At 39.0% G+C, this 23,983-nt stretch overlaps 1 protein-coding gene across 2 annotated transcripts in view; it reads left to right on the forward strand.

Annotated features, from left to right (window-relative positions):
• Positions 1-23,983, forward strand: part of def8 (differentially expressed in FDCP 8 homolog) — an 85,487-nt gene that overhangs the window by 51,061 nt on the left and 10,443 nt on the right. For both annotated transcript variants that reach the window (XM_056477863.1, XM_056477862.1), the window contains exons 3-7: positions 7,009-7,158; positions 8,525-8,666; positions 9,274-9,438; positions 9,576-9,703; positions 18,327-18,440. In XM_056477863.1, coding sequence (XP_056333838.1) covers positions 7,009-7,158; positions 8,525-8,666; positions 9,274-9,438; positions 9,576-9,703; positions 18,327-18,440 — 699 coding nt within the window. The remainder of the gene's footprint in view (positions 1-7,008; positions 7,159-8,524; positions 8,667-9,273; positions 9,439-9,575; positions 9,704-18,326; positions 18,441-23,983) is intronic.

Here is a 23,983-nt window from a genome sequence, read left to right on the forward strand (position 1 = left end):
AAACATTGGACCCAGATCCATTCAGGGGACTAATTTACATTTAACTACAACCTCAGATGTTATAGCATGTAATATTTTAAGAGTACATCATGCTGTGTGAGCGAGAGAGAGAGAGCAGGGGGCATAACAAATATCAAGCAATAGTCGATATGAACCTTCTGATTCTAGGGGTAAATCCTCTGTTTTTAATAAAACCATTTCTGGAGAACATTTGACAAGATCTAAGCCACATACCTAATATGTAGATGTCAGAAAACAATTTAACTTGTTGAATCGATTCACTATACAACTAGCTCAACAGCAGATCTGGTTTTGATATAAACCATCCAACACCTTTTACTTTGGCAGAACATCGGAGCGAGTGAACATTGGTGAACTCAAAGTCTGCCTTTCGAGTCATCTTAACGGAACAATCTGTTAGAGCTGCAACTAACGATTATACTAATGATCGATTAATCTGTCAAAATAAAAATATATATTTTTATTAATCAGAAAAAAAAAATAGAAAAGCATTCATTTCCAATATTTTATTAAAAACAGAACTAAAATCTAGGGCTGCAACAACTAATCATTTAAATTGATAAAAATCAATCACTAAAAGCGTTGGCAACGAATTTCAAAATCGATTCGTTGTGTTGTGCAATGCTGGGACGTTTGATTATTATTATAAAAAACACTTTAGCGCAGAGTGGAGTGAACAGTTCGGCGCCTCAAAGACAGGGATGAGGAAAAGGAGTTTAACAGCAGGGTAAACCACTAAAGAATCCTACTTTTGTTCAGATTTGAAGTGAGGACCGTAAAGTCTCCCGGTGTGCTAGTGTTTTTACTCGTTGTCCTGCTTGACAAGAATGCAAAGTTAGCGTTAGCTCGTTTGCCCTTACAGTGGCAACTGAAAAATTCAAACTGAGCTTTGGCCCACTGGCTGGCGCTGAGCCAGAGAAAGACTTATCATGTTATCACAATTATGCTGTTTTAACCGCCTTATGCTTATTTTATGTTTTAGACATGTAAATACACACAAGTACTAGTAAAACAATACATTTAGAGTTTGTAAAACACACAAGGAAGTCTAACAATCCATTTAAATATAATATTCATATCAGATACACATGGTGAAATTAATTATAAAGCTGAATCTATTCTTCTCAAAGTTCACCAGCCACTTAACTTAAATGTATTTTGGGAGTCACTTATGAATTTACGTGCTGAATCCAGCGTGTTCTACTTTTATGAATGAGGCATGTGCATTGCATCTTTTTTCCATCTGTTGTTATGGATAGCTGCACTGCAAAAAAGCATTTCTTACTTAGTCATTTTGTCTCGTTTCCAGTCCAAATATCTAAAAAATCTTAAATCAAGACTGGAAAAGAAAAATTGCATGAGAAAAGTGATGCGTAAAACTTTTGCTTGAGATTATATTTCATTAAAGAGCCCATATTATACATGAAATAGGGTCATATTTTGGTTGTAAGGGTCTCCAACAACAGTCTAATATGCATGCAAGGTCAAAAAACACTTTCATGGTCTTATAATCTGCATTTATTTTTACCTAATTATCCCAGCGACTCCCATATGAATCGTTCAGCGATTCATTTGTTCTCAAACCCCTCCTCAGCGCGAAGCTAATCTGCGCTGATTGGACCGATGACAGCCTGCTGCGATTGGTCGACGACACTGACAGGCTTCAGCGCGAGACAGAGTGAAATGCCCAGCTGCTAATCAACAATATAAAAGTAGTCACAGTGCATACATACTTCATAGTGGATTTTGGCTGCCAGTGGGTGAATGTAAATACAGACGATGGACTAGAAAATACTGACGACTAACTATTTTATTGAGCAAAAAGTCCAAGAACTGGCGAGGAGATCTCCTAGCCCGTTGCAGTGTACTTGCTCTTTTCACACACACACACACACACACACACACACACACACACACAGGGCCGGCGCGGCGGCGACACCTTCCTCACCACCCGCGTCCTCAGTTATATCCGCGAATAGGAAAAGCATGTGTGTAGGAAAAGCTGACGATCCGTAAACAAAGCGGCACGCGTCGGGATTTCAACGTGGCTTTACACACGATATGAGAATATAAAGAGTTAACCTGATACAGTACACGCGGTTACAAGTAACAAAACACAACTAAATACATAATTTGCAAGCTAGAGTAAACGAGGAAACAGTTTTAATTGCACGTACTTACACTTGTGAAAAGGGGGAAGAAACTGATCCATGATGCGCTAATCCTTGTTTTGACAGTCTTTACTGATCCTTCCTTTTAACAAACCGATGAAGTCTTCTTTTTAAGCATGTAGTTTCCAGAAGCACTCAAACTGCTCAAGGCTGGGCTATATTGCTGAGCTTTCATCTTTGGGTGAACTGTCAATAATATCCGTCTGCACAGCGTGACTTCATTCGACCGGTGTCTGTGTGTGTCTCTGTGTGTCTCTGTGTGTGTGTGTGTGTGTGTGTGTGTGTGTGTGTGTGTGTGTGTGTGACTTTTTTTCTGTTAGTGGGCGGGGCCGCAGGTTTCAAATCTCCCGGGTTTGCGCCCACAACTACTTGTTTCGTAGCCGCGTCATCACGAAACACCTAATGACTCGTTATCAAGACGACTCGTTTGAAGCACTATGAGTCGACTCTTTTATAGATGAATCAATAGTTTTAAAAACTGTACACTTACAGATGTAAGCCTTAGCTGGATATTTCACTTCACTTAAAGCTGTGTTACACACTACATGGAAGGGCATTTTCAAAAACCCATAATATGGGCTCTTTAAGATTATTTTTCTTACCCCATTGGCAACCCCTTTTTTATTAGCCCGTGTGTGTGTGTGTGTGTGTGTGTGTGTGTCTGTCTGTGTGTGTGCGCGCGGGGGTGGGGGGTTTCAGAAAGACAGAAGTCATGTCAGAAGACATAATTTCTTATGCTATTACATGTGTCTAGTATGTATCTTGATTAAAGTTTTTTTTAGTCGTTTGGATTAAAAACAGGACAAAACTACTAGGTTTTTATTATTATTATTATTATAACAGCTCAGGGATGAGCTTTTTTGAATAAAGGGTTGGAAATGAATGCTTTTCTTGTCTTTTGTTTTTTATCCGATTTATCGATTAATCGAAGAAATAATCGACAGATTAATCAACTATTAAAATAATTATTAGTTGCAGCCCTGCCAAAATCTTTTAGAAAGTGCACAAACATGTTGTCCTTAAACATCCCTGAACTGTTATTATAATAACAATAAAATAAAAAAACTAAATTAGTAGTTTTGTCCTGTTTTCAATCCAAATATCCAAAAAAAAAAATCTTAAATCAAGATACATACTAGACAAATGAAATAGCATAAGGAATGATGTCTTGTTTTCTGAAAAAAAAAACACCTCAAAAATAAGTGATTGTTTGCTTAAAACAAGGCAAGTTTATTTATATAGCACATTTCATACACAGTGGCAATTCAAAGTGCTTTACATAAACTGGAATAAAACACACAAGTATAAGAAAATAAAAACAAATAATAAAAATGATTAAGAGCAGATAAAAACGGATTAAAATGTATTAAAATCAGGTTATAAAAGAATGGAAAAGAAAAGATAGACATAATAGTGTGATCTGTCGGACGTAGCACAGTGCTCATTCAGTAAAGGCACAGCTAAACAGATGTGTTTTCAGTCATGATTTGAATGTGTGTAATGTTGGATTACATCTTATCATTTCTGGAAGCGGATTCCAGCAGCGAGGGGCAAAGTTGCTGAAGGCCGATTCGCCCTGCTTTGAACCTTTGGAATTTCGAGTTTATATGATCCTAAAGATCCGTTAAAGGCCGTTACAGTTATCCACACTGCTGTTGATAAAAGATGATGAGATTATGAACAAGTTTCTTTGAGTCTTCACTGGAAACAAAGCATCTAATTCTTGCAATGTTATTGAGATGATAGTATGCTTATTTACTAACTGCCTTGATATGACTTCTGAAACTCAGATCTGACTCCAGAGTCATACCGAGATTCTTGACCTTATTTTTTGTTGTTTGATCTTTAGGATCAAGGTATGCATTCACCTTGAGAACCTCATCTCTGTTCCCAAACGCAATGACTTCAGTTTTCTCTTTGTTTAACAGAAGTTTAAAAGAAATTTTGGCACATCCAATTGTTAATTTCATCAATGCCTTGGCAGAGAGGGTCAATGGGGCTGTAGTCATTAGGCAGTAGGGCTAAGTAGATCTGAGTGTCATCAGCATAGCTGTGGTAGGAGATTTGATTGCAAAGATTTTTGAATTTAAAACAAGCTAAATTATTTGTCAATGGGGTAAGAAAAATAATCTTAATGAGAAATAATCTAAAACAGAAGTTTTACACATCACTTAGTTTTCTCATGCTATTTTTCTTGTCTAGTCTTGATTTAAGATTTTTTTAGATATTTAGACTGGAAAAAAGACTAAATTACTAAGAAAAGCTTTCTTTCAGCGCAGCTTTACATGACATCAGATTGAAAAATTAATGATCCAAAAAAGGTGTGTGAATAAAAACGTGTCTTTAGTCTTGCAATGCAAAGTAACTATACCACTGCTGCTTTACTACTGTTATTAACCCTTTCACTTGTGAGTTAAAAAGATTCTATCTGGCCCCGGGAGTGAGTTTTGTTTGGCCATCATTGTTTTAGAACATTCACCCTCAATGTTTCCGCGGCAACGCGTCATGTTTGTCACGTGACACACCGCAGTCACAATGCCACTGTATGACAGATGTATCCCTTTTATCATGCTTCTCCGTTTTAATACAAAACATTCACACGCTTGCTCATCGTGTCATCAACTACCTGATAATCCAATTTACAAAAACATATGAGTGTTTTTTTGTTGTTTAAGAGACGTATAAATGATCTTAATCATGATCTATAACGTGAGATGGGCATCGCCATGTTTACTTGCGGCCACACGCATGTCCCCTTCACAAAAGCAAAACATAGGATTCAGCACGTAAATTCATCACTTACTCCCAAAATGCATGCAAGCAAGTGATATGAATAATACACATTGGCAAATTATATTTGAATGGATTGTTAGACATCCATAGACTTTCTTGTTTTACAAACTCTAAATGTTTTGTTTACTAGTACTTGTGTGTATTTACATGTCGAAAACTTAAAAAAAGCATTGGGTGATTAAAAACACTGGATAACTGTGATAATATGATACGTATTTCTCCAGCCAGCGTGCCAAAGCTCAGTTTGAATTTTTCACTTCATGCTTGTCAAGCTGGATAACAAGTAAACACCAGCACCAGGGACCTGGTTACGTTCCTCACTTCAAAACAGAACAAAATTATGTTTCAGTAGTGATTTCGTCATCACTTTTGCATATTTGGCCATTAACACACTTTTTAGTGTGAAATGCTCCCACACCTTGGATGACTTGGGTCACACAGATTTCTCTGCCTTAGCCATGTATCTTTCCTCTAACATAACCTCTGCTTGTTTTTTTGCTCCGTCCTGTCTATGAAGCACCGAACTCTGGCATCAGTGCGTGAGAGAGGCAGACGGCGTTCACTCTGCTCCACGCTCAAGTTTTTTTTTAGTAATTAAACGTCTCTGCATTGCGCCACATGACGAATCGTTAAAGACACGCCTCCCCTCTAAAAATCTTAGAAGAATAGCACGAAGGGCATACTCACACTATGTACAGTTGCCTTGAGCCATGCCAAAGCAAGCTTGTCCCCCCTCGCCTCTGCCCGACGGTCTGCACTCACATAGCATCCGAGCTGGAGCACACTTACATCATCGATGATGCGCTGGTCAATTTAACAGAAGAGAAGAGCTGTCGCTCTGCACAGTGGAGATTTCTTTAGTTATATAATTTTAGTCGTTTGATATGCAGTGACATACACTTAAATAATTCGCCAAACAGATCAGTCACTTTTGACACTAATAAATAATCATAAAAGTCCTTGTGCTGCAGGTATTAGGAGGTTTGCTGAAGGTGCAGCAGTCGTGCAATGAGAGGTTTGTGTCTTTAATAAACTACAACAGTTTGCATTCATTGAATAGTAAGAATGATTAACAAATCCATATGAAGCGGTCCCTTAAAACTCACGTCTTGTCCTCAGTTTCGGGCTCAGGCCAAAGCCCAAGTGAACCACGGTCTGGCACACCTCTTCCAACCGGGCCAGGGCTGGCCAACTGAACCACACCTGAGCCCGATTCAGAGCACTCACACTTCTCAAACGAACCAGGAAATGTCCCTGGGCATGATTCGGATAGTATAGTGTTAGTGCGCCCTAAAAGGCTCACTCACGTTCCTTCAGTTTATTCCCTGCTTTGCCACAGTAGAGTGTACCAATTGCTCTGGCTTATATCTTAACAGCAGATGCCCTTCCTGCAATAACCAATCACTGAGAGTACAACCCTCACCCACATACTCTCCTATTCACACACTACAACCAATATAATTTATCGAATTTACATTATACTACATATCTTTGTCTTTGCAACCAGAGCAGCTGGAGGAACCCAGCTCTCTGGCCTAGCTGGGACTTAAAACAGTGACCTTCTTGCTGTAGAGGCAGTGTGTTGTTATGAATCAGATTATTATGCTTTTAAAGTACTTCTTATCAGAAAACTGCTATTGGCTACCTGAAATTCTTAAGGGGGCATGTCCATCGAAGCAATTTTAGACTGTTGAAAACGCCAGCACTTTTCAAGAACTCTCAGCTGTGAGAACTTCCCCAACTTTCAGCACATTTAAAAATGCTGAATGCTAAGCACCGCATTGCTGCTGTCATTCTAATAAATACTGTAGTGTCATTGAAATCAACTCAAAAGCTTTTTTAGCTTTTTTTTTTCCTGTGGATTTTTTTAAATAAAGTCAAGAATTATGACATTTATGTCATAGTAAGTAAATGGTTGTAAATTAAATTATTTTGGATGAACTAACCCTACATTCACTGTAACCAATGTAAGTTTCTAATCATTTAGTTTGAAGCACTAAATTGTGTGTGGGTGTATGCACAGGGTTTGTTTGTGGCATCTGATGTAGAGCAGCTGAAACTTGCCATAGAGGAGTGCAAGAGACTGATCCTGGAACTACCAGAGCATTCAGAGAAACAAAAAGACACAGTGGTCAAACTTATCCACCTTCGACTTAAACTACAAGAACTACAGGTTTGTATGATCAGTCAAAATTTGCAGAACATAATTGTTTTATATTCATAAACGCAATTAATGAACATGTTGAATTTGACTTGAACTGCAAAATTAATTTGACTTTAGTCAAAATTTTGTTTTCAATAGGTACAGTTTTGAAAAATGTTTAAGTTAAATAATGCGTGTATGTAATTTTAATGTGTATGGGTTTTATGAGCATGAAAGGCCATCTATTTTACCTCTTTTACAAGATTCACTTTCACTCAACCTTTGGTGTCTCCAGAATGTGTCTGTAAAATATCAGTTTAAAATACCCATCAGATAATTTATTATAGCCTCCAGAGTATGCCTATTTTGGGGTCTGAGTACAGTGTAGCTGTTTTGTAGTCTGTGACTTTAAATGCAAATAAGCAGCTTCGCCCTGCTTACCGCTCCCAAGTGCGTGTTTGCTTCTCCTGCGTTACATCAGATAAACAGCAGTCAGTGATAGGAACAGACGTGGATGAAACTGAAATACAGCTCATTAGTCAAAAATCCTACGTTTTTTTCATGTATTTGTGGTGGAGTTTATTCAAGCTTTTTTGAAACGATGAGTCACACACAAATGTCGTTTGCAGTACACACACACACATTAGCATTAACTGACACCATGCGGTCATGGTGATTACAGCAATTAAGAATTACATAGCGATTTACTGTCTTTATTACAAACATACTGTTTTAAAAAACGTTTCAACCTTATAACAACCTTATAACTTTACAGATTTGAAATATTTTAATATCAGTTTCTTTGCAAAAAAAGTTCTGTGGACATGTTATAGAAACATGGCACCTGTCAATCTGTCAAAAAAAAAAAAAAAACTACATCACGTTGCTATTTTAACATCAGGACATTTAAAACAAGAGTCCTATTGGGTTTCTATCACTCCAGTAGGACAGTGGACACACTATACCTACAGTACACACAGTCTGTCCAAACAGCTTATAAAAGTTGATTTTCATCATAGGTGCCATTTAAATATATGCAAGTACAGCTGTTGTACTGTATAAAACATCAGTCTCCATTCCTTCTGCTGGAGGAAATTTTAGCTTCTATACCTTGAAATTACCTGAATCAGCTAATGCAGGTATTTATAAACACACTAGAAACCTCCATATGGGTATAAGGTAAGTTGGAACTAAGCTCTGCAAAATGGAGTTTTAGACATCCCAGCCTAAAAAAAATGTCCAAATATAAGTAGAGGTTGCTTGTTTAAAACATGTTTGTGTTTATGTGAGATATCAATATATGCATCTACATAATTTGCCTTGTACAAAATAATTTAATAATTAAAATTATCAAAATAATCATTTTATTTTGTATTTTTGTGTTGAATTTGAACAGGACCCAGAGGAAGATGAGCCCAACCTGCAGATTATGTTAGAGCATCGCTTCTCAAAGGAGAAGAGCAAGAGTGTGAAACAGATGTGTGACAGGTGTAGCACCATTATATGGGGTCTCATTCAAACCTGGTACACCTGCACAGGTTAGACCATCTTAGCTGAACCCAGTAAAATTACCCAATCATTTACTGTTGTTCCAAACTAACACACCAATATGCGGCTCTTTTCCATAAAGCAACAACAAATTTCTAGCAAGAGTCAAGCTCCTAAAGAAATTAAAAAAATGTACTCATAATCTCTCTATCGGTGCCCTTGCATCTCAACCATCTGTGGTCTGTTGTATTGCAGGTGACATGAGCTTGCCAGTGCAAAAGAAACTCAAAATAGTCAATTTTTTCACTTCCAGATAATTGTTATAAATATTTAAAATTGTAAAATGTTTTAATTACTTGTGTGCAGCCTGAAACATGTCAGTAACTGAACTGTAACTCATTGAAAACTTTTTACACAAACTTGAAAAATGTTTGATTTTAAATGATGTAAGTCTGTAACTGTAAAACAAATGTTCTCAGTTTAGGTAATTCGGAATAGAATTTTTTTGTTCGAGCCTAACTACCTGAGATGACCTGTGCTCCATCCCTTACTGCTTCCACATTCTAAAAAGTGTGGACATCATATGCAATCTGCATGCCTAACACCCCCTTTAAATGGTCCACCATCTTTCTTTAAATGGTCCTGTTTCATTTCCAGGTTGTTATTACCGCTGCCATAGCAAGTGCATGAATCTTATCAACAAACCATGTGTAAGATCAAAGGTCAGCCATCAGTCTGAGTATGAACTCAACATCTGTCCTGAGATTGGTCTGGACAAACAGGACTACAGATGTTCTGAATGCCGGACACCCATTTCATTGCGTGAGTCTTTTTGTCTATGTATAACAGATACATGTATAAAAGGTTCTTTTGCTTTTTTTGATGAGTCAGCATGGATATTTATAATTTTGTTTTTGCACAGAAGATTGTTTGATATTGTGTTGTGTTGTGTTGTGTAGGTGGTATTCCTAATGAGGCACGTCAGTGTGATTATACCGGTCAGTATTACTGCAGCAGTTGCCACTGGAATGACACTGCTATCGTTCCAGCAAGAGTCATACACAACTGGGAGTTTGAACCCCGTAAGGTACAAAAACACTCTAAGAAAAATGGATAATCTTGCTATATATACTGTCTACATAGAGTGAGCAACTACTTTCTAAGGAAGCACTTTAACAAATATGGAACTGCATATTTTGATGTTTAGGATCAATGCAAATGCAACAAATTCACATGGCACACACAACTAACAACATACAACCCTGTTAAAAAAATATGTGGCTTAGTTAGGTTTATGACAACCAGAAAAAAACAGTTTAAACCATCAAATGAAGCACCGTTTTTTTCCGCTACACCAAGATTTATACAAAACGTACTTTTGCGAACTAATCCTAATCCTAATCCTAATTGCCTGCTTGAAACCAAACAAGTTCAGAAATATATCCTGGACACTGAATATCAATAATTAAAAAAAAAAAGTTTAAATTTTCAAAAGTTTTTGAAAAGTTGATTTTCGCAAAACAGTACACAAAAAGTTCCATGCTAATAGAAGCTAAATGTAGCTATAATTTTTGAACGGAATGAGGTAGGCCTGCTCATACTGAACACTTTGACACTAAAACCACAGCTGTCATTCAAACTGTTGATTAAAGATTCATTCATATATGAAAAACCTACTTTTGCAAACTAATCCCTGCTATTTTGGTCATTCACCACAAAACCAGTGTTGACGTAATCTCTGGATTGCCTAGATCAATAATTATTGAAAAAAACTTTGACAAAATCTGGTGTGCACATGTGACATATGACTGCAAGCAAGCATAAACAATTTTGTGGAGATTGGACATTAGGTGGGGCTATAACATGCTAAATTACTAAAAATGCAGTAAATGTACTTCATTTACACACTGTTTCACAAATACAATTGATCTTGCTGCTCTTGCTAAGCACTTTGATACTAAAATCACTGCTGTCACTCAAACTGTTCATTTAAGATTCTACAATATATGCTAAATAATTTTTTTCATAACGATCCTTGTAGTTTTTGTCAATTGCCACAAAACCAGTGTTTTAAGAATCTCTGGACTATCAAGATCAATAATTATTGAAAAAAGTTTAACTTTCAATTTTGGAAACAGGCTCATTTACTAACGAAGTATGTCGTTATGGACCTGCATGCCTGTTGACATGTAAAGAACTAAAAACCTCATGAAGTTTGTTGTACTCATGTGACATGATTGTAAACAAGCATGCAAAATTTTGTGAAGATCACAAAATTGGTGGCGTTATAACAGTAGAAAAGGTCTCAAAATGTGTTGATGCTTATTTCACTGGTTCAGTTAACATTTTAGCCACTAGATAACAGTACAAGCTGACCTTTTGCTGCTATCTTTGCTTTTCACAATGGAATAAAACTGTAAGGATTTTTTTTTATCATAGCTTTTCACAAATACACTTGATCTACAAAACATATAGTAGGTTTGCTCTTTCTAGGCAGCTTTTATCAAAGACATCTGCTGTCAATTAAACTTACTTTTTTTTGCTCTACATCAGTATAACCAGTATTTTACAAATCTCTGCACTGCCTAAAAAAATTATCATAATGTTGTACTGTTGCATTAGCACAGTCCTATCATAATCATTTTTAACCTGGTGTAAATCCCAAAAGAAATTTCAAAACCTCACAGTAATTCAAGCACATGTGACATATTCTAAACAAATACACAAAATTTAAAGGGGTTTAAGATTTACAACTATTAAAAACATTCATCAAGATTCATTTTGTTTGAAATAATCATTGTAGCCAATAGATAGCAGCAAAAGACAACTTATTAGTTACTGATAGACCTAGTTTAGAGTAAAAACACTGCTTTTGCATTTAGATTAAGACTTAGTCCAAGCTTACCATTCAAACTAGAAATATAAATGACATTTTATTAATTACACTGAAAGCTGATTATCACATATATAAATTTCAAAAGAAAGCCTAGTGGTAAACATTTTGTTTAATTTAGGTCAAATTTCTATATGTGGCATAAGCATATAAGCATACGCAAGTGTGTATACGCATGACTAATGACTATTATTGATATAGTAGTTTAACCATAAAATTTTTTGCATTTCTCAACATTATGTCCATTGTGAATGTGTTTTAATGTCAGCCATAAATTCTGAATTGCCAAAGATATAATTTGCATTAAAAGTTCTTAAATGCTTGAACCCCTATAATATGGAGCTATTTTGGCATCTAAAGTAATTTCACACAAAAGACACGATGTACACATGCGTAACCAAATTCACATGCGTAAAATATTTATACATATTCACGTGCACAAAATAAAAATACATATTCATAAAATATATTTCACAAAGGCAAAACACCATTTGCAAACGTAAAAAAGTGTACAAAAAGTTTTGAATGTTTAAAACTTGTGAGTTCATCCTGACTGAGAATGTGCGAATCCTCTTTCACGTACGACTCCCCTGGATATGTGTGTGTGTATTTTTGAGACTGTCCTGGAAGAAGCAGCAAGCAACTTTCAGCCAATCAGATGAGAGCTGTATTCGATGTCACCCACTCTGTGCTCCTTTTGCGCAGACTGTTCCTGTCCAGCATGGCGAACGGAGAAAGAGATGCGCAGGCTTCAAGCCAGAACTATTAAATTCTCTGACTTTCACTGACTAAAAACTTAATTTACATTATATCTCATGAACGTAAACAGGCTTTTGTTGTACGAGGTACAAGTCGCCTAGCTGCTGCTTCTGCCAGGACAGTCTCAAAAATACACACACACGTATCCAGGGGGAGTCGTACGTGAAAGAGGATTTGCACATTCTCATTCAGGATGAACTCGCAAGTTTTAGAAATTCAAAACTTTTTGTACACTCTTATACTTTTACAAATGGTGTTTTGCATTTGTGAAACGTATTTTATGAAAATGTATTTTTATTTTGTGCACGTGAATTGTTTTTGGGAATTTGTATAAATATTTTACACACATGAGTCTGGTTTTATGCACGTGAATTCGGCTATGCATGTGTACATCATGTCTTTTGCGTGAATTACTTTAAATACTAAACTAGAAAGCTGAAACTTGGTCAGATGTTAGTACTCCGGTGTACTACATCCTCGCCAAAAATCAGCCAAATCTGCCCAAAAACAAAAAAAAAATGTGACATTTTTTTAGGCCACTATTTATGGACTGTTTGTCGTAGACTCTTTGCATATTAAGAATTCTTGGATTAGCCTGAACAAAAGTGGAGTCATTCAGATTACATCTACGATGCAGGGTTTTTCCGCTACAAAGAGTTTTGTCTGAACCTACTTTGTGTGAACTAGCCCTAGGTTTTTCATCAGATTGAAACCAAACCAGTTTAGAATATTAACTATTGATCTACATGGTGGCGCTTAAAAAACAGGAAAATACCATCAACCAAGCAGACTGTTCCTCTCCAGCATGGCGAACGGAGAAAGAGATGCGCAGGCTTCAAGCCAGAACTATTAAATTCTCTGACTTTCACTGACTAAAAACTTAATTTACATTATATCTCATGAACGTAAACAGGCTTTTGTTGTACGAGGTACAAGTCGCCTAGCTGCTGCTTCTGCCAGGACAGTCTCAAAAATACACACACACGTATCCAAGGGGAGTCGTACGTGAAAGAGGATTTGCACATTCTCATTCAGGATGAACTCGCAAGTTTTAGAAATTCAAAACTTTTTGTACACTCTTATACTTTTACAAATGGTGTTTTGCATTTGTGAAACGTATTTTATGAAAATGTATTTTTATTTTGTGCACGTGAATTGTTTTTGGGAATTTGTATAAATATTTTACACACATGAGTCTGGTTTTATGCACGTGAATTCGGCTATGCATGTGTACATCATGTCTTTTGCGTGAATTACTTTAAATACTAAACTAGAAAGCTGAAACTTGGTCAGATGTTAGTACTCCGGTGTACTACATCCTCGCCAAAAATCAGCCAAATCTGCCCAAAAACAAAAAAAAAAATGTGACATTTTTTTAGGCCACTATTTATGGACTGTTTGTCGTAGACTCTTTGCATATTAAGAATTCTTGGATTAGCCTGAACAAAAGTGGAGTCATTCAGATTACATCTACGATGCAGGGTTTTTCCGCTACAAAGAGTTTTGTCTGAACCTACTTTGTGTGAACTAGCCCTAGGTTTTTCATCAGATTGGAACCAAACCAGTTTAGAATATTGACTATTGATCTACATGGTGGCGCTTAAAAAACAGGAAAATACCATCAACCAAGCAACCGTTTGTCCAATTAATGTAAAATTTTGAATGCCGTGTCTTTGTCCAAGGTCACATCACAAAAAGGCTGTCATTAGCCAATCAAAATTTGAGCACCTATTATACAAAGTTAATCATGGCCAATTGAAGCGAAACTCAGTGGGCATATTCAACTCATGGTCCTAGAGGTCTGTAAGAATGTTAAAAGAAATTGGCAACTAGGGGGTGATTTTACACATTTTAGTGTGTAATGGGTTGTGTATTAATGTTTTGCGCAGGCACACAGAATACATATATGATAGGCCTGCTCATACCGAACTCTTTGACACTAAAACTTTGCTTACAAAGCGACCTCTTGCTTTGCTCCTTCGTATCTGCTCTCACTTCTGCAGATTTATGTGCCCTCCAGAAACTTGTGTTCTGTGAATGAACGTCGCCTCGTTGTTCCTACCCTAAGAGGGAAGAAATCACTTTCCCGAACTCTCGCATTCAATCTGCCCAGTTGGTGGAATGAACTCCCTAACTGCATCAGAACGGCAGAGTCACTTGCTGTCTTCAAGAAATGACTAAAAACTCAACTGTTTAGTCTCCACTTTCCTTCCTAATCTTAACTGCCTCTCTGGCTATAAAAAACAACAACAACAAAAAAACTTTACTAATGCTTTGGTTCTTAGACTTTACACACCTGAAACTTGTCTATAGCACTTGTTCACTGCTGCTGTTATAGTTGTGTAAATTGCTTCCTTGTACTCATTTGTAAGTCGCTTTGGATAGAAGCGTCTGCTAAATGACTAAATATAAATGTAAAATGTAAATGTAAAACCACTGCTGTCACTCAAACCGTTGTTTAAATATATGAATAAATATGTGAATTATTTTCAATATGTGTAAAAACTACTTTTGCTAACTAGTCCCTGGTTTTTAGCTCAATCGCAATGAAACCAGTGTTGTTAGAATCAGTAATAAATAATTATGAAAAAAGTTGAACTTTCCACTTTGGGTAATTGTAACAGGCTCATTTACAAAAGGGGTGTGTCTACATGAACCTACATGCCTGTAAACCCATAAGGAAAACTCAAACATTGCACAATTTGGTGAGTACGTGTAACGTATAAGTGCAAACAAACATGCTAGATATAGTAGTAGAAAAAGTCTCAAAAACAGTGTTTCAATGTATGTTGATGCTTAATACAGTGTTTCAATTACCATTTTAGCCACTAGATGGATTAGCTTCAAATTTGTCATGCAGTGTGATTGCTGAAAGTGGAATGACATACTATAAAAAATGTCCACTATTAGCCAGTTAAATTTGAGCACCCATTAAACAAAGTTAATGATGGCCAATCTAAATGAAACTCGGTGGGCATGGTGGAATCATGGGCCTAGATGTCTGTAGAAATTTTGAAAGAAATCATCCACTAGGGGCGATTTTGAGTTTTTTTTGAGTGTGTATTTGTTAGTGTATTACTCAAATGTGTGTGGAGGCGCACAAAATATATATCATATGATAGCCCTGCTCATACTGAACACTTTAAAACATAAACCATTACACTCATGCAAACTGTTCATTAATCATTTGTCAATATGTGTAAAACCTACTTTTGCAAACTAGTCCCTGGTTTTTAGCTCACTCGCCATAAAACTATTGTTATAAGAATCTCTGGACACCCTAGTTCAATAATTATTGAAAAGTTACATAACTTTTCAGAAATACACTTGATCTACATATTATATGATAGCCTGGATTATTCTGAATGCCTTGACACAAAACCACTGCTGTCGCTCAAACTGTTTATTTAACGTTTGTTAACACAATCTATAAACTAACACTAATCAAATATTTTGTAGTTGATTAAACTACTTACACACTTCTTAACTGCTAAACAACCTTATCCTACTAAAATGAACTTGTCCTAGTTACGCTACTTTTGCAAACTAGTCCTAGGCTTTTCACCCGATCGGAACCAAACCAGTTTAGAAATATGCTCTGGCCACTGAATATCAATAATTATTACAAAAATGTTAAAATTTGGATTTCCGTGCAAAACTTCCATGCTAATTGTAGCTATAAATTTTAAACAGAATGATATATCATTACCAAACTTGGTACACGTGTATAAGGTCAAGTTGAGATTACATACCAAAAATTGCCAACTTTGGCCACATGGTGGCACTATACACTTAAAAAAAACAGCAAAATACCTATAACCAAGCAACCGTTTGTCAGATTTACGTCAAAGTTGTTACGCAGTTTCTGTGTCCAAAGCCACTTCAGAAATGGCTGCCATTAGCCAATCAATTCAATTACTGAGCACCGGTGGTACATAGGCCCTATTGGAATTGCTCCGTTTCTTCTTTTTCTCTACAATGAATTGCATTTTAAGGGTCTAAACATGCTTCGGAAACTGATAAAACTTTGCACAAACACTAAAACTGGCAAAAATGTATGCTTGATAAAGATTTTGGAATTGGGTGTGACAAAATGACTCTGCAGAGCCCCTATGCATGTTTGATGGAGTGACCCCCCCAGTTATGTTTTATGCACATGTACAAAAATTGGCACACACATCAAACATGCCAAAACCTACAAAAAAAGTTGCTTGAAGTGAAATCCAAAACCAAACAGGAAGTCAGATAAATTAAACTTCCTTTTCAAAAAAAAGTGCAGTTTTTACCATTTCCAGGAGTTGTATTTTAAAACAGTCCTCCTAGGGATTTTATCAGATCAACAACAAAATTGGCTATTGTTGTCTAAAGGCCTGGGTAGTGTTAAATTGCGAAGATCCAGAGTTTTCTTTGAAGGAAGTGTCCGTGGCAGCCTCACAAACTTTGATTTTTCGCCATGAAACAGGAAGTTGTAATAGCTCAGGCATTGTGTCATCTGCCTGAAAAATCAAACATTTCAGAAGAGTCCTGACCTGAACATTTTTGCATGCCAACATCAGGTTCAGTCATATTGCTCCTTGCTGGCAACAGGAAATGACAGGTTTTACACTGTAACAAACTCCTTCTACATATTTCATCATATCAGCACCAAATTTGGGTGTTGCTATCTGAAGGCTCCAGTGAAATTATATCGTGAAGATCTAGAGTTTCTGTCAAAGGGCATGTCCGTGGTGGACTGACATACTTTAGTGTTTCGCAATGGAAGAGCAAGTTTTTCGACATTGTCAAGGGTGAACTAAACCCAATATAATTGAAATAGAGAAAACGAAGAAAAGGTGATTAGGATTAAACAAACAAGTTCTTAAAACTCAGCCAAACGATGTCCAATCTGCTTGAATATTCACGTGATTCCACTCTTGAAAACATCTACATGCCAATATTGAGTCACAGCCATAGTGCCATCTGCTGACAGGCATAGTGCCACCTGCTCATGGGCTAAAATTATTATTGTGCACCATAATAAATAAAATTCATAGTGGTTTAAAGAGTTTTTATTGTTTTATGGCAGAGCACTTTTAAGTGTGCTAGAAGTAGTTTCATATAAAATGCAAATAGAAACCCGACAGGACTAGTACTAGACTGGGACCACAAAAGATCACAAAATGGCAAAAAAGAACTGAAATAGAAAAAACATTGCAACCTTGCTGTAACAAAAAAAAAAACTAAATTCAAAAGGGAAAGGAACTTGAGATAATGAACAAAATGGCTAGACGAGATAAAAGAAACCAAACCTAGATAGTGCTAAATACTTATTTCAAGCTCTAACAAGATAGACTATACAAGCACACAAAGAGATGTCGACATTGACAAGGGTGAACTAAACCCAATATAATTGAAATAGAGAAAACTAAGAAAAGGTGATTAGGATTAAACAAACAAGTGCTGTGTCTGAAATCGCAAAATAGTATACTAAAAATAGTATGCCATCCAAGTGGTATGTCCAAAATCATACTTATCGAAAAACATTATATAAGAAGTACCCAGATGACCTACTACTTCTGGCAAGATTCTGAAGTGTGCATCTGATGAACGCTCACATTCACACTATATAGAACGTACTTTACTAACGGTTGTGTAGTAAATGCAAATTCAAAAGTAGTACCTACTGAGTAGTAGGTGATTTCAGACACAGCCAAAGACTAAACAAAGGGGCAAGGCATAGTAAAACAAGGACGCAGGACAAGAGGAGCACTTGGCCAACACAAACAAACAGACATCCATATGTGCTAATGCACAAAACAATCACATTAAACAAGGACAGGACTGACAAGCCTGTCATGGCTGGATCCTGACATAAGTATGGTAACAAGATCTAGTTTAAGATCTTGGGCCCATCAATGCTGATTGCAGACCTTTTTTTGTCTTATATAGCTATTTTACACTTAACAATTATTAGCTGCATTGACGGTTTTATATTGCAACTATAGAAATTAAGGTGACTTGCTTGCTATATAGTGACTAGTGACTTAATGCTCTGACTTGTTTGTTTTGATGTGTTCAGGTGTGTCGTTCCTCAATGCGTTATCTTGCTTTAATGATGCCCAGGCCTGTGCTCAGACTGAAGGAGATTAATCCACTGCTTTTCAACTTTGTGGAGGACCTTGTTGAGATCAGAGTGAGTAATCAGCAAATCAACTGGGAAAGTATCCACAAAGCGGTTACAAAAATATGACTTAATAATTATATAGTAGGCTGCACAGTGGTGCACTGGGTGGCACGTTTGCCTCACAGCAAGAAGGTCACTGGTTCAAGCCCCGGCTGGGTCAGTTGGTGTTTCTGTGTGGAGTTTGCATGTTCTCCACGTGTTCACGTGGGTTTCCTCAGGATGCTCAGGTTTCCCACACATGTTCAAAAACATGTGGTATAGGTGAATTGGGTAGGCTAAATTGTCCATAATGTATGTGTGTGAATGAGTGTGTATGGATGTTTCTTAGTGATGGGTCAGTATGTAGCTCCCGATGAACAGTTTTGGTGGCAACTGGAGAGTTGACATTACTTAATTTTTAAAATGCCTTATAGCTCCTCTGACTCGAAATAAACCAATTTCCAGAGTTATTCAGATACTAGAAATTTATACTCTGAGATCAGATTTGAGAACAGTGAACTGATAATATTGATACTGCAGCTGGTGAACCGAACACAAACAGTACATGACAGTACATTACCATCTAAACAAAACTTGGACAACTGATTAATGCAGCAATAATGTTGCTTACAACTTAATTGTAAAAAAAAAAAACTTTTTAGATGGAGATGTTTTAACTGACTGAAATTATGATTGCTGGCTATATATTTTGAGAAGTTTGATAATTATCAAGTATTACTGAGGATGGTTAAGTTATTGTGATTATTGTGTGAGAGTTTTTTCTGCTTTCATTTAAAAAAAAAAAAAATCTTCATCCACATGAAAAGGCAAAAATGCACTGTGATACATGTTTGCATGTCGAACCAACAGATGGCAATAATGACACTTTTATGCTGAGTTCACACCAAACGGGGAATTAAGTATATTTTGTAAGTAAATTGCATTCAAGTTAATGTAAAGATAAGTACACAGGCAGATTGTACACAGTTGATCAATGCGGAATACACAATACATTTGCAGTGAATGTGCAGAGTTTGCCTCATTCAGGTCTTCCGTGTTTGGAGTGAACCCAGTGTTGGCCTATCAGAGAGGAGAAAACAGTTAAAATTACGGTTGTAGCACTGGTTGTCACCTGACACTGCGTTTTCGTGTGGACAAACAGCGAAACCGATGGCAGGTAAAACACCCTTGTTGGTGTGGACAGAGCCTTAATTAGCCAGTGTTTCAGTTTTCTTTGTCCAACCCCTGTATATAATATCAGTAAAAGTGAAAAAAAGAATGCATATTGTTAATTACAATGCATTATTAATAAAGAATTTAATATTAAGTAAATACTAAGTATATATATATATATATATATATATATATATATATATATATATATATATATATATATATATATATATATATATATATATATATATATATCAGTATATATTTGGGCTGTCAAAATTAGCACGTTAACGCACGTGATTAATCTGAAATATTTAACGCGTTAAAAAAAATAACGCAGTTGCAGTTTTTTTTTCTGTTGTGGCCGACGTGTGTTCAATGTGCAAAGAAATTTGGATAAGACCAAGGAAGCACTTTTAGAAGGAAAGTTTCAGTATAAAACAATTAATGTCGCATTACCAGGCTATCCTGCGTTTCCTCCAGAGTTTCATGCAATTTTGGGTGTTTCATTTTTAATCTTTACATTGATGTCCATATAAATGCACTCAGTGAAAGTGCCAGATCAAGTCGCAAGCTGTCAATTATGGCCCATTTCTCTGCCTTTAAGCTGCTTCCCTGAGCCCTCAAATGTTTCATTAAGTTTGACGTGTTTCCCCCTACACGCAACTTTTGTAAAGCGTCTGCTTCACGTCGCTGTGTCAGAATCCTTGGTTGTAAAATACACCCATACTTTAGAACGCTTAGTTTAAGCAAATTTGATGAACGCGAGTGCCTGTTAAATAAATATGGTGTTTTGTGATTAATCATGATTAATTACGTTAATTACATTTCGTGATTAATCATGATTAAATCCAAAAAAAAGTGTGATTAATTAGTACATTTTTTTAATCATTTGACAGCCCTAATATATATACAAAAAGAAAATGAATGAATGAATGAATATATATACCAATGTGATATCCCAGGTACTTTGCCTCTGCGAGCCCGAGATGACATTTCTTGGGGTTAGCTGTGAGCCCAGCCCGTCGTAGCTCTAAAAGCACCCTCCGCAGATGGGTAAGATGTTCTTCCCAACACATTGAGTGGACTACTACGTCATCAAGGTAGGCAGCGGTATAACTTTGGTGGGGTCGGAGCAATATGTCCATTATTCGTTGGAAGGTTGCCGGTGCCCCATGCAGCCCAAAGGGAAGGACCCGGTAATGCCAGTGGCCGCTAGGAGTGGTGAAGGCGGTTTTCTCTTTTGCCCCTGGGGCTAGCGGAACTTGCCAGTAGCCCTTGGTCAAGTCGAGGGTGGATATGAACCTGGCACTACCGAGTCTGTGAAGCAGTTCATCCACCCGAGGCATTGGGTACCCGTCGAAGCTGGATGTTTCATTTAGCTTCCGGAAGTCATTACAAAAGCGGAGGGTGCCATCTGGTTTTGGGACCATGACAATGGGGCTGGACCACGGGCTCCGAGATGGCTCAATGACCCCCAACTTTAGCATCTTCTGTACCTCTTCCTCTTTTGCCAGCCGGCGAGCTTCTGGAACCCGGTAGGGCCGTTGTCGCACGATGACTCCTGGGGTTGTTCTGATCTCATGCTGTATGACAGTGGTGCGCCCGGGATGCTCACTGAACACATCCTTAAACTGACTGACCAGCGTTTCAAGCTCTGTCTTCTGGGTAGCTGAGAGCTGTTCGCCTAGGTGTACAGTAGGATGAGGGCTTTCTGCGAAGGTTACCAGCTGGCTGGAAGGAGAGACCCAGTGCTTCAGTAAGTTGATATGGTAACTCAGCTCCTCTCGACACCGCCCCGGCTGACGTACACGATAGTTAACTGGCCCGACCTTCTCGACAACCACATAGGGCCCTTTCCAGGAAGCCAGAAACTTGGAAGTTGCTGTGGGAACGAGCACCATGACCTGGTCCCCGGGTTGAAACTCTCTGGCTTGGGCAGGCCGGTCGTAGAGACGCCATTGGGCATGCTGGGCTTCAGTGAGATGCTGGCGTACCAGGGGCATTATGCGTTCAATCCGCTGCCTCATGTCCCATACGTGCTCGATGAGGGAGCGCTGGGGTGCGGGCTTCTGTTCCCAGGCCTGTCGTGCCACATCCAGGAGGCCCTGGGGTTGTCGATCGAACAGCAGCTCAAAGGGAGTGAACCCAGTAGAGGCTTGGGGCACCTCACGGATGCCGAACAGCACGTATGGGATCATGAGGTCCCAGTCACGCCCATCCTCTGCCACGACCCTGCGGAGCATCCGTTTCAGGGTTTGGTTAAATCGCTCAACAAGCCCATCCGCAGCTGTTTCACCTTCAGGAGGTGGCAGAGGTCTGCCATCAGCCGGGACATAAAAGGAGTACCCTGGTCAGTCAGGATGTCTGAGGGGATGCCCACCCGGCTACAAAGCAGGAAGAGTTCTTTGGCAATGGCTCTGGGGAGCAATGGCGCTGGGGAGCAGTTTTCTGGCATGTCGGGCATGCCTGGCAATATCTCTTGACCTCACCATTTAGCCCAGGCCAGTGGAACTGGTCCCGAATGCGTAGTATCGTGTTGGCTGCTCCCAAGTGACCAGCCATTGGATGAGTGTGGGCGAGCTCCAGGATGGTGGATGTTTTACTTTTTGGTACCACCAGTAATGTCCACCTCTCCCCCCGCCGCTCGGCAACACAGTATAGCAGACCGTTTTGGATAATAAAGTGTGGGAGGGGGTGAGGTGCAGGGAACCGTTCCTGGCCTTCCACTACTCTAACTTGGGACCAGCAGTTTCTTAATGTGTCGTCTTCATGCTGGGCTCGTCCGAAGGAACCTCCCCTAGAAACCTCTTGGAACAAATCCATTAAGACATTAGAAGAATGACTTGAACACTCACCCCCTCTGTCGCTCTCGGTGGCCAGCAGAGCTGGTTGGCGGCTCCGTTGAGTCCGACCCCGGAGACGGTGGCGTGCCTGGGAACGTGGTGCCGCTGGCAAAGACAACAACTCCTCAAAACCTGGCCAGTCCCGGCCGAGCAAGAGGGGAACGGGGAGATCAGCTACAATGCCCACTTTCAGGGGCCATGCGCCATTGCCAGCTACAATTGTTACCCGCTGTGCTGAGACATAGCGTGTGTCGCCATGCACACAGGTTATGGGGATTGTGGCTTTAGATCCCACTCGGGGCTTAATCAAACCTGGCTGTACCAGCGTCACTGCGCTTCCGGTATCCAATACGGCCGTGATAGTATTCCCCTCAAGCTTCACTCTGCGTGACAGAGCACCTGATGGCAGGGTTCGATGAACGATGCAGCCAGCCAACCAGGCACGTGCAGTGGAATTCACTGGTTCAGTGGGCATGGGTTCGTCCGCCGGACTCGGGACCACCGGTCTACTGACTGGCCGTGAGGTACCCTCCACCGGCCGCCACAGTGAATTCACCCTCCGTGAGGGAACGGCTGCTCTCTCGCTGATGTCCCGGGTCAGTGTGGCCTCTGCCAACTCCACCACCTCCACTAGCGCTGCCAGACTTTCAGGGTTTTTCATGCTTACAGGCCCCCGAAGTCGTCTAGGGAGAGCGCGCAGCAACCTCTCAATGACTACTTTCTCGGCAACCTGGGTGGCAGTTGGGGATCCCCCGAGGAGCCACAAGCAGGCAAGCTTGCTGAGCTGAGCTGCCTGTGCCCGTACTGGGGCACCCTCCTCATAAGCCCATGTAGCGAACTGTTGCGCTGCTCTTACCGGTGATAAACCCACTCAGGCCAGGATCTCTCCTTTTAGTACTGTATAATCTTCATTTTGGGGGGAATCTAATGAGAAGTACGCTCGCTGTGACTCCCCAGTTAAGAAGGGGGCCAGGATTTGAGCCCATTCTGATTTGGGCCACTCTTCTCTCTTTGCAATGACTTCAAACATTTGCAGATACTTGTCGATATCATCCAGGTCGCTGAGTTTTGTCAAAAGGCGGTGAGCGGAGGCACGTGGCTCCAGGAGTGGGAGGTGTTCATCCATCTGGAACAGGCGCTCTTCCATTTTCTGTTGTCTGACAGCGAGCTTTTCAGTGAACAGCTGTTGTCGTGTGGTTATCTCAGAGAGGCGGCGCATGATATCCTCCATTTTGTCTCACAGAGTGGTGTATTCCTCCACACCGTTCAGGATCCTGAGTGATGAGAGCAGCCGCTTGCGTAAAAAAACAAAAAATGTAATAAAATAAAATTAATAAAAAATCTGTGTTACCAGTTGTCGGGTTTTATCCACTCAATCTTCCCGCATTCTCCACCAGTCGTGGCGAGACAAGGGATAAAACATGAGCAGACCAACAGATAAGGTTTAACAACCCGGAGGGTGATTTATTTACAGTGCTGAGTAGGGAGGTGGAAGAAAAGGAAGCTGTGCAGGTAGGAGTCTTTTAGCTGGATATTGAGAAAAAATCCTCTGGG

This window comes from Danio aesculapii, chromosome 18 (assembly GCF_903798145.1).
Source record: "Danio aesculapii chromosome 18, fDanAes4.1, whole genome shotgun sequence".
NCBI classification, from domain to species: Eukaryota; Metazoa; Chordata; class Actinopteri; order Cypriniformes; family Danionidae; genus Danio; species Danio aesculapii.